Here is a 12,211-nt window from a genome sequence, read left to right on the forward strand (position 1 = left end):
AACTTAGGCTAAAAGACTTAATACAGAGATAAAGAGAAGAGATACAGAGGCTTAAAACTAGTCATTATCAAAAGTAATTAAGCACTGAAGCCAGCAAAGTAATGCTCTACACACATCAAAGATTACTAATCTAATAACAGAAAATAAAAAGCTGCATATAAACTAGCTAACGCATACGTATCATAATCCTGGATAATGTTTCCTACAGTCCAGATGGCGATCAAGTATTCATTTTGTCCATTTGGGCTAAGGTAGTGTAAGGAATCTGGTGAGCGTGGATCTCCATTGGAACCAGTGAAATCAATGCCAACCTTTGAGAAAAAGAATATATCATGTCAGGCATTTCAATATTAAGCCAACAAACCAGATAAAAATTATACCCGTAAGGTGTTTAGAATAACATATGTGACTAACATTTACCACATCACCTGATCTTCAACAGTTCTCTTCAATGAGTAGGCAGAAAGCATAGAAGAACGTTTATGTATGAGATATTCACCACAAACAACTTACTTAAGAAGTACTTACCATATAACATGATCTTCAAGAGCGGCCCTCTTCCTTACACAGCCATTTGGACAATCTTTCAGGAAACTTCTTATCTATTTCAAAATTCTGATCACAAGATTCTACACCACTTTTCACACCTTTAAGCCATTTTTCGATGCCAGACATAAGGGTGACATGTCCAGCCAGTCCGAGAATGTCTATTTTTCTAAAATCTCGTATTTTAAACAGTAGCAAGAATTTCTGCACATTAGTAGAAAATAAACCATAGTAACCGTTTCAATTGCTAATGTTATACACTATGCATCTACTTTCTTTTTAATGATTTTAAATCACTACTGCATTATGCAACTTGCACAATTTCGGTTTCCCTTTAAACCTCATTCCTCTTCTTAGAGATTATTCTTCACGCATTCTTCCAACAAATTCCATTTGTTTCTATGGCATTTTCTCTATCCTTTTTCTAAAGATCCCGCCCTCCAGTTCTTTTATCTCACTTACACTATTCAATACTTCAATTATAGTTGGCTTAAATTTTGAGTCCTATTTTCTAGAAGCTTTTTTGGCAGCCAACAGCATCCAACTTAGTAAGGCCATAATATGTCATGGCAATTCAGACCCTACACCCCAGCTCAAAAGAATATTTTCCTTAGTTACAAACATTTACTCCCCCAACATTTCTGTCCAAGTATTTTGCAGAGAATTTTTTGAAATCTGCCAAAATATTACAATCCCAAAAATGTGTTCCCAATTACACTTCTCTCTTCCATTGCACTTCCAGCATCTGCTACTTATTTCATGAAAAAGTCAGACGTCTAACCTAGGGTACAAAAATACCTATGTAAACGCTTCCATCCAAAAATTCTACAACTTCTGAATTTTGTTGCATACTTAGTAGCCATACAGATTTCTTTCCACTGCTTTCTGGTAAATTTCATTTCTATTCTCTTTTCACAATCATTTTAAACCTTCTCTGTTTGATTTTTATAGGTTCATAGGTAGGTAACTAGGCTATCAGCCCAAGGGCCTAAGTAAGCCTAGCCAACAAGGTTCCCTGGCTTACGCCACCCAAGAAAGTTAACTTCCTGTGCCCCTGTCGAGCAGAGCTACAGAAGTGATCCTCGGGGTGTATTTCCTATTTCCCATCCACTCATTAAGATTTTTCTTGAAGAATACTAATGAGGAACTTTGCTTGACATAGATGGGTAAGCTTGTTCCAGAGTATAGGAAATATCTGGGACAGGAATCTATCCCTCCAGCATGTCCTGTTTATTGTGGTGACAAGGTTTAGGTCCCTAGAGCGTGTAGCTTGGAGGGATTGGGATTTAAGTGTAGCATGTCTGACAGCTCTGGGTTTAACATAGCTTTATATGTTAGGCAGAGATCTCCTAGGAGTAGGCGACATGATACAGAGTAAAGCTGGAGTTTTTTGAGACAGTCAGTGTAAGGCATCTGTTTGAGACCAGTAATCCTCTTTGTGAGGTACTTCTGTGGCCTTTCCAGCTGCTTCAGATGTCTTATGACGTACATTCCAAAAGGGGCGTTGTACTCTATAATGGGTCCGAGTAGAGGGGGCAATGACCTCTTTTTTCCTGGATGAGAACCCTTTTGTGATGAGGTGTGCCACATAGAAGGATTTCTTGAATACTGTGGTGATGTGATTATCAAAGGAGAGACTACTGTCCACCTGGGTACCATAGTCTCTTATCACACTTTAAGTAGCATTAAGTAGACTGCCGTTTATGTGGTAGTTCATGGGTACTGAGCTTTTACCAAAGGTGATGACAATGCACTTTTTGGCACTGAGCTTGAGGCCAATATTCTGACACTAGGCATCTGTCTCAGTGAGGCCGTTCTGTAGGATTGTAGGATGTCCACATCATTTGGGGACTCCACTAAGGCTCCTAGTTTGCAGTCATCTGCAAACTTCGTTAGCCATAGGCCTTCTGTGTTAGCCTGTACTTCAGAGAAGTAGATACCAAACAGGAGAGGTCCCAGGACTGAACCCTGTGGTACTCCACTTGTCACTGGTTTGAATTCAGATTTGGAGTCTGCAACTTTTACAGTGTGGGTTCTGTCAGTGAGCCAGTTAGCAACCCATCTCGTGACGTAGGGATTTATACCTAGTTTAGTGAGTTTAGCTATAATTCCAGAATGGAGGATGGTGTTGAAAGCCTTGGCGAGGTCAAGATAGGCTGTGTGAACCAACTTACTCTCGTCTACGGCTTTGGTGACTGCCTCAAAGAAGTCGATCAGGTTCAGAAGGCATGATCTGCCTTTCACGAACCCAAACTGGGTGGGGTCCAGAGTTTGGAGGTTACCAATGTCTTTGTTTATGTGTTCCATGATGATACGTTCGATGGCCTTGCACACCAAGCTCATCAGGCTAATAGGGCGATAGTTACAGCTACAGCACAATACTCTATACATGCTTTCTGATTAACCACAGTTTTAAAAGCAGTTTCTCTTCCAGACTCAACTAAAAACTCTGTTGCACTGGTCTTTCACTTAACATGCCACTATCCATTTTTCTTGGGCTACACTCTTAACAATCCCTCTATGGGAAAGCAGTTACTAACCTGCAATCTACACTTCTGGTCAGCCTCATTCCATTCTGTTACCTTTTCCTACTAGAGTTATTTGCTCCTTATACACTGGCTTATTTGATAATTTCCTCTGGTAAATTTCATCCTTCTCTTGCCTACTTTTTATACCCTTACTTGCAGCCATCCCTATTGGTAACATCTCCTTACTCCATTCCAGGACTGACTTAATTCTTAGAAATTCTCCCGCTACTTTAAGAAAACAGCATTCTGGGTGTTGATACTATTATTATTAAGGACTCGTACAAAATTCTAGTCTACAAAGACCCCTGCCCAGGACAAAGTTGATGAAGGAGACCTACCCCTCAAACCTAATTTTCTGGTATACAGCCAATAATTAATGGACATGCTCAGGTTTGAAGAAGCTAGAAAAGTATAGGTGATAGGGTAGGGTCACATCCACTTCCATTACTTTATTTTATAAGGGTATGTTTCCTACATTCAGGGAGGCAGAGCCCACTACACACTGAACAGCTGACATCCAGTACACAGTCCTGTTCTGTTAGACAAGCAGGCATGGAAGGGGACAGTGGTCACTCCTCAATTAGGGAGGGAGCTTGGGGAGCTGCGGCTCACAGTGTGCTACTATCAAGCATAAGACAGGGGACTCTACAAGCTTGTCCAGTGGCATGCCTCTCAACTGTCCAGATTTTTGCCTGTGCTAACATGACACCTATTAATCTGGCAGCTGCCAGTTTGTAACATTTAAAATGTGTCCCTAATTTTGGGCCTTTGTATCACATTACTTTTTGGCTTTGTCCAGATTTCTTGTACTAAGAGGTTGAGAGTTACGTCCATGGATGCAGGCTAGGCACAAGAAACCTCTGGCAACTCAACTATGAAATAGACAGTGATGATGTCCAAAATGCAGCCCCCCCCCCCGAAAGGGGGATTCCTAAAGGCATCCCTCATGGTCCTCTCATTGACTGTTGCTGCAAGCTCGACACTTTATTAGTCAAGGGGAAAACAGCAGCATGCAGGGAAAAACAATGCTATAAAGGGGGTGGACTTATTTCCAGGAGGGTCTGAGGTATATGTCTTCCCTATGTATCCGTTACCTTCTTGTGGTGCACAGACACCAACTTAGGATCATGTGATATATCTTCCTATTGATTACTGAGCAAACCAAACAGCTGTCATCCTGCAAAACTTAATCTAGGTCTGCAGCTTTTCATGACTAGTTCAGACAACAGAATCAAATGTTGGCATTTATGACCGTGCTTGAAGCTGTGTTCTTACCAAAGAAGCAGAGGTAGCACCAGTGATGACCTTACATTTGAATCGGTCAGAATTCAGATACAAAAGTGCAAAAAATGAAATGCATGAAGAGGTGATAAACGTGTCTTCACATCTTGATACATGAATTCAAGATATGCAGAAGCAGGAGTCACACATGCCCCAAAGCAAGAGAAGATGTAAATAAACAACCATGGTGCTCATCTTCAACTGAAACGGATTACAGCTTACAGACATGCACTAACATTTTTTAATCTCTTCTGGCCACTGACACTCAAACCACTAATCCTTCTCTCCAACATGCCCATTCATCGGCCTCCAAGTGGTGCCATGACCACTATGCTAAGCATGTGTGTGTGTGTGTACCTCAACCTAAAAAAGATTTTTTGCTAAAGCTCCTAACAGTCCTTTGTTGAGGCTCACTTTCCCCGAGTCCAAGTATGCATGAGGTACACTTAAAGGCCATCCCCATGTTGGGAACAACCAACTCACCCCAAGATAGGCATGTTACCGTGGTCATTCACTCCCACTCTTCCTCAGCTTGTTTCCCCAGCAAACGGGCTACTTAAAGAACTGCAGCTCACTATCGACAGTCAAGATTTTATTTCACTGTGCATGCAGATGTCTATAAGCACTGTTTGCTACAACAGTTTCAAGCAATGTTTACTTCAGAACCTGGACGACGCTGCCTTATGTTTTCCCACAAATGCACCACCACATTCTATTTTCTTTCTTGATAAAACAAAGGCTTAACATGTAAATGTTCCATAACATACAATATGTCACAATGAGAGGAAAAATACAAAGTGTAATTTCTTGTCAGACTTTGAAAAGATAGTGTAGATCAGAATGCGTCTATGTACATTTAAGAAACATTTCCAGATGTAGCACGTGCATATAAACAATGAGCATATGCCGAAACGGTGCACATATATATGAAAAAGGGCCAAAAACGAGCTAAAGGTAAAGAAAATAGGTCTATAGTAGCAAATCGAAACTCCAAATAAGCGAATACCACAACATCAACACAAAGATTGAAACAGCAGAAGTACGAACAGCCACTTCAGCAAATTTTTTCCAAGGGGAAAAAATCAGAAGCACAAAAATGTATTTATTAAGCAAACGAAAGGCACAAACCACATTATTACACAAAATATTCGAAAGCACAATATTTGATAAAACTAACAAAACTATTCAGAAGGGGCTCAGAATTACCTTTGGTTTGCATAATGAGCATGTTTAAAGTAAAATGGGCACAAGAAACGTACAGAGAGAGCATGATAGGAGATTAAAATGGCATAATGAGCACAATAAAAAGGGTAAATTAAGCTTACAGGGCAAGGCGAATAAAAGACCATGTTTGGGCACAAACAACTATTTTGCATTGACCGAAGCATTCAAAGCATAACTAGAGTTGTTTGAAGTATCTCAGTGTGTGCAAAGTGTTTGCACAGTGCATGTTTTATTATGGTGCAATTATTTCAGAGAGTTTGCTGTGTGTAAAGTACAGTTACATTGCGAAGTGCAGTCAGAGTACCAGCTATTTTGAAAAGTTTCTTGTGCTGTGTGCATTTAATCGCAGAAAGCCGCCATTTATAAATGTTTCTTACACTGTGCAGAATTGTTTCGCAAAGTACAGCCATTTTGAAGAGTTTCTGTGCTGTGTATTTGCCAAATGCAGTCATCTCAAAGTGTTTCTTACTCTGAGCTTTTACTGCCATGTACAGTTTAATCGCAAAATACAGTCATTTCAAAGTATTTCTTACAATGAAAAGGAGGGAGTTTAATAAAGTATTGTGATTTCAGAGTGTTATTGTGTCGAGACTTATAGGGCAAAGTACAGTTATTTCAAAGAGTTTGTTGTGCTACTAGGCATAATTACAAGTACTCGCAGAAAGTTCTGGTATATATATATATATATATATATATATATATATATATATATATATATTTGTGTGTGTTCGTACATAATTCCAAGCACCTTCACTACTGTGTGTTGATATGGCAGAGGCATTTCGCAGACCAGGTCCACTTGTGTTTGATCATAAAACAGCAGAAAATTGGAACGTATTTGAGCAGGAATATGATATTTTACTACAAGCAGCCTTTTTCTGACAAAGATGCATGTACAAGGGATTTATTTCGCTTAATTTAGCTGAGTTAGCAGCTACTGAAAGAGAGTGTTCATTTGTGTATGCACCAGAAGTATATGCAGGAGAGGGGGGCAAATCGCCATACTGTGGTACTGGCTGAATCAAGGGAAGGCCCCGAGTGTTTAAAATGTAAATTTAGAGAAATGTGCAACTCCAAGACAAATGTTACATTAGACAGGCACCTATTTTATATGAGAGACCAAAAGCCAGGTGAAACTTTTTGCAGCTTATATCACTGACTTGAGAAATAATGCTAAAACGTACAGATCTGGTGACTTGAAAGATGAGTTATTAAAGGACAGGCTTGTGTGTGGTGTTAACAGTGCTGTAGTGAGAAAGACTCTGCTTCATGACAGTGATTTAACATTAAGCAAAGCCATACAGATATGTCAAATCCATGAGCTTAAAAAGGCACACAAGTATGCTTACAAGTGATAAGAGCATGGTTTCAACAGCCTCTAGAACAAATGTAGACAGCATGCAACACGTGGCAAGCAGAAACAGGCCTAAGCACATGGCAGCAGCAACAACCTCTGAGTGTGGCAAGGAAAACCAGAAGTTTCTAGCAAGTTCCAAGATTAGTTCAGGTAAAGGATCATGCTCAGTACAGTATAAGCGAGTCAGCAAAACCCAAGTCAAGTCTTATTGTTAACTGTCGTAATTGTTGAGCCAACCATGAGTCTAAAAGAGAAATGTGCTTAGCATTTGGTCAGCAATGCCACAAGTGTAAAAAATGGAACCATTTTCAAAAGTTTTATAAATCAAGCAAATTATTAAGAAACAAAAAAATAATAAACACCACCTCCAACAAACGAATAATCCTGACGAAAACGTAAAGAAAAAATGTCATGTCAAAGTATATACCAGTTCTGTTCAGGATTAAACCAAGCGGATAGTCTTCTCTTGTTCAAAGCTGACACGAAATTAAGTTGTCTCTTCAGACCAAAAGTGAAAAATACTTTGCAACAAATACTGAATTCCCTTAAAGCCCACATTAATAGGTAGAAATTCTAAAATAAAATTAATTAAATAAAATATAAGTGATTTTAAGCAGTCATGCAGTTTATAGTTTTTAGAATTCAGAATTTATATATTCTTTTTAGTAATAAATTCTTTTTAGTAGTATTTATGTATTAATTATAAATAAATGTGAAATGCGTGAAATGACTTGTATATGAGTTTGTATAACTTTAAATGTTTTTAGAATGGATTTTTAATTGATTGATCATTAATTACTCTATTTAGTTCTTGCATTATATAACCATATGTTCTGTTCCTTTATTTTTGATGGTTTGAAAAAGCTACTCAGCGAAAGCGCTAACCTTGTTTAATAAATATAAGATATTTTTTCAATACTAGTTTGGTCTTGGAAGTCATCTATTGGTCTGAACAGACATTTCTGCATGTCAGCTTTGTGTTCAGTATTTGTTGCAAAGTATTTTTCACTTATGGTCTGAAGAGACAACTTATTTCGTGTCAGCTTTGAACAAGAGAGACTATCCGCTTGGTTTAATCCTGAACGGAACTGGTATATACATTTACAAATTATTAAGAAAGGGCACTCGAAAAAGCAAGTTGATCATGTAGGGAGCTGCAGCCCTACTTTCCATGTAGATGGTGTATCAATGGTTGATGAAAGGGTTAATGCAGTAGATTTGTTAGTAAAGAATGAAGTATTTTGTACTGTCCTCATCAATGGTAAGCCCATAGAGCTCAAAGCAGACACTGGTTCAAAGTGTAATGTAATGTCAGCAGAAACATTTGCTAAAGTGAGGGCTGGTAAGCAAATTAATTTGGTCAATTGTGCAAAGCTTGTTGCTTATGGAGGTGAAGAGACTCAAACCGAAGGCTCAGTACTGTTTTCATGCTATTCGGCTGGGAACAGTTACAGCTTGCAATTTTAAGCAGCCCGAAGACCCATGCAGTCATTATTAGATGTCAGAGACAGTTTGAGAATGAAACTGTTTTCTTTTACCAAAGAAGTCCATCATGTAAGCACATGTCCCAGTTGTAGCTTCAGTGATACTATTTTCTCAAAGTATGCTGATGTGTTCGATGACAAGCTGGGCAAACTTCCAGTTGTGTACTCCATGAAAGTAGACGCACAAGTCAGTCCAGTGGTCAGACCAGCAAGAAGACTTCCATTAGCTATGCAGGACAAAGTCAAGGTCCAGATAGACAAAATGGTGCAGCAAGGTGTGATTTGTCCAGTCATAGAATCAACTGAGTGGGTATCTTCCATGGTAGCTGCTCATAAGAAAAATTCAGATGAAATCAGAATAGGCATTGACCCAAGAGACATGAACAAGACATTAAAAAGAGACCTTATTATCCTATGCGTACAGTCGAGGAAATTGCAACCCTCATGCCAAATGCCACTGTTTCTTCCGTCTTACATGCAGAGAGTTCATTTTGACAAGTAATGCTTGAACGCAAATCTCAACTACTGACTACATTCAGTATCCCCCATTTGGTAGATACAGATTCCTCAGGATGCCTTTTGGAATAAATTCTGCCAGTGAATTCTTTCAGTGTGCAATGGAGCAAATTTCTTCAGGCTTCTCATGTGCAGTAATAGTTGATTTACTGGTTGGAGGCAATGGTAAAGGAGAGCATGACAGTAACCTTAGGAAAGTTCTGGACAGAACCCGTGAAGTGACCTTAAAGCTTAAGCCTCTGATGTGCAAATTCAGATGACCATAAGTTACTTATGTAGGTCATTTATTTGCCAGTACAGGCTTATGACCAGATCCTTCTAAACAAGCAGCCATTCTTGAGATGCCAGCTCCTGACAACGACCAAGCCTTACAGCGTGTTCTTGGTATGGTTAACTATTTTGGCAAGTTTATCCCTGACACTAGTGAGTTATCAGCACCTTCAAGAGAGTTGACATGCAAAAATGTTGCATGGTCATGGTTAGACCACCACCAAAGAGCATTTGATAACCCCAAACCGCAAATTGCTAACCCATCTACATTAAGATACCATGATGTCCACAAACCAGTAGTTCTTTCCTGTGATGCTTCAAAGTTCGGTCTTGGTGCAGTTATTCTTCAAGAGGGCAGACCGGTTGCCTATACATCTAAAACTATTACCCAAATTAAGATACAGTATGCTCAAATTAAGAAGGAACTTTTGGCAATTGTGTTTGCATGTTCGAAGTTCCATGACTACATTTATGGCAGAGCAATCCAGATAGAAACTGACCATCAACCTCTAGTCACTACTTTAAAGAAGCCCATGCATTCCGTTCCAGCAAGATTACAAAGAATGATGCTCAAAATGCAAAAGTACAATTTCAAAATGGTCTATACAAAAGGTAAACGTCTTTACCTGGCTGATACCTTGTCCAGATCGCCCAGAAATACCTCGGAACAGCTTGATGCAGAGAATTTTGACTGATGTTATAGAAGTGCATAATTTTTCTACCACAAGACTTGATGAGCTGCGAGATCATACAAAGACTGATCTAATTATGCAAAAGCTCAACCACTTCATCAATGTAGGATGGACGTCAAAGCAATCCAGTGTACCGCCAGAAGTACAACCTAACTTTCCATACAGAGTTGACATGCTGATGGACAATGGTATCATTTTCAAAGGCCCAAAAGTTACTGTTCCTACTTCTTTACAATGTGAATGCATTCAGATTTCACATTGTGCCCACTCAGGTTCCAATTCTACCAAAAGAAGGGCAAGAGGACTAGTATTTTGGCCTCCTCTAGCAAAAGACATTGATAACATGCTTTCTTGTTCAGTGTGCAACAGTACTAAGCCGCATTTGCAAAAGGAGCCACTTAAGCTATGCCAAGCCAAATTCCTGAACTACTATGGTCAACAGTAGCAACTGACATATTTGAGTGGAACTGTCAACATTACTTAGTGTTGACAGACTCTTATTCAAACTGGTTTGAGATCGATTTACTACCTAACCTAACGTCCAATGCTATTACTAAGATGAAATGTCATTTCTCAGTCCATGGTAGTCCACACAAAGTTATTTCTGACAGTGGTTCTCAGTTTACCAGTCAATATTTTCAGACATTTGCTAAAGACTAGGACTTTATCCATGTGGACTATGATGTTTGCAGATGACATTGTGATCTGTAGTGAGAGTAGGAATCAGGTTGAGGAGACTCTGGAGAGGTGGAGATATGCTCTAGAGAGCAGAGGAATGAAGGTCAGCAGGGCTAAGACAGAATATATGTGTGTAAATGAGAGGGAGGGTAGAGGAATGGTGAGGATGCAGGGAGTAGAGTTGGTAAAGGTGGACGAGTTTAAGTACTTGGGATCAACAGTTCAGAGTAATGGTGAATGTGGAAGAGAGGTGAAGAGGAGAGTACAAGCAGGGTGGAATGGGTGGAGAAGAGTGTCAGGAGTGATTTGTGACAGACGGGTACCAGTAAGAGTGAAAGGGAAGGTCTACAAGAGGTTAGTGAGACCAGCTATGTTATATGGGTTGGAGACAGTGGCATTGACAAAAAGGCAGGAGTCAGAGCTGGATGTGGCAGAGTTAAAGATGTTAAGATTTGCAATCGGTGTGACTAGGATGGATAGGATTAGGAATCAGTATATTAGAGGGTCAGCTCATGTTGGACAGTTTGGAGACAAAGCAAGAGACGAGATTGCGTTGGTTTGGACATGTGCTGAGGAGGGATGATGGGTATATTGGGAAAAAGATGCTAAGGATGGAGCTGCCAGGTAAGAGGAATAGAGGAAGGTCTAAGATAAGGTTTATGGATGTGGTGAGAGAGGACATGCAGGCGGTTGGTGTGACACAGCAAGATGCAGAGGATAGGAAGAAATGGAAAGAGATGATCCGCTGTGGCGACCCCTAACGGGAAAAGCCGAAAGAGAATGATGATGATGATGATGATGATGACTAGCAGCCCTGAATATCCTCAGCCAGATGGCCTTGCTGAACATGCAGTACAGAGTGCAAAGCAATTAATGGAGAGATCAAAGCATGACAATACTGATATCTACTTGAATTTACTTAATCTCAGAAACATACCCCGTGACAACTTACTAGGCTTCCTTGCTCAGAGACTTCTATCTATTCAAACCAGAACAACCTTGCCCATCAGTTCTAGTTTGTTGGTGCCTAATGCTAAAAACAACAGAGCAATCAAAGCCCAATTTTTTAAGAAGCATTCTTCTCAGAAGGCCAGCTATGATAAAATCAGCAGATTTCTTCGTCCATTAAAAGGAGGGGAGACCGTGAGGATGCAAACGGCGAAAGGCTTTGATCGAATTGGTTAAGTGAGAGGTATATGTACTGAGCCGAGATCCTAATTAGTGGAATCTGAGGGTACAGAGGACAGGAGAAAATGCAGACATCATCTTCATGTATCAGAAACGATATCACAGCATTGCACCTGTAATACAGGCTTTAGATCTCAGAGCAACCCTGAAAATGTTCATACCAAAGAATGTGTCGCAGTATCCATTTCCATTCCTGATGATGTCCCAAATGTCCTCAAAGTTGAACATTCCTTTAAGACCGTCCCTGTTGCTAGATCCAATTATGACTTTTATGTTACACAGTCAGGTCGCATTTCAAGACCTAGTGTAAAATACACAGCAATTTGGACATAATTGTTTTCTGTGTGTCTGATTTTGTATAAATGCATGTCCAAAGATCATTTCTGTAAATTGCATGTCATTGAATACTGTCATTCCATATAAGGACTTCTCAAACAGGGAGGATAT

At 39.7% G+C, this 12,211-nt stretch overlaps 1 protein-coding gene across 7 annotated transcripts in view; it reads right to left on the reverse strand.

Annotated features, from left to right (window-relative positions):
* LOC122817027 (copine-3-like) overlaps positions 1-12,211 on the reverse strand; it is a 2,295,182-nt gene that overhangs the window by 496,232 nt on the left and 1,786,739 nt on the right. For all 7 annotated transcript variants that reach the window (XM_044090160.1, XM_044090159.1, XM_044090157.1 and 4 more), the window contains one exon: positions 178-311. In XM_044090160.1, coding sequence (XP_043946095.1) covers positions 178-311 — 134 coding nt within the window. The remainder of the gene's footprint in view (positions 1-177; positions 312-12,211) is intronic.

Source organism: Protopterus annectens, chromosome 12.part0, assembly GCF_019279795.1.
Source record: "Protopterus annectens isolate FY-2018-M chromosome 12.part0, PAN1.0, whole genome shotgun sequence".
NCBI classification, from domain to species: domain Eukaryota; kingdom Metazoa; phylum Chordata; order Ceratodontiformes; family Protopteridae; genus Protopterus; species Protopterus annectens.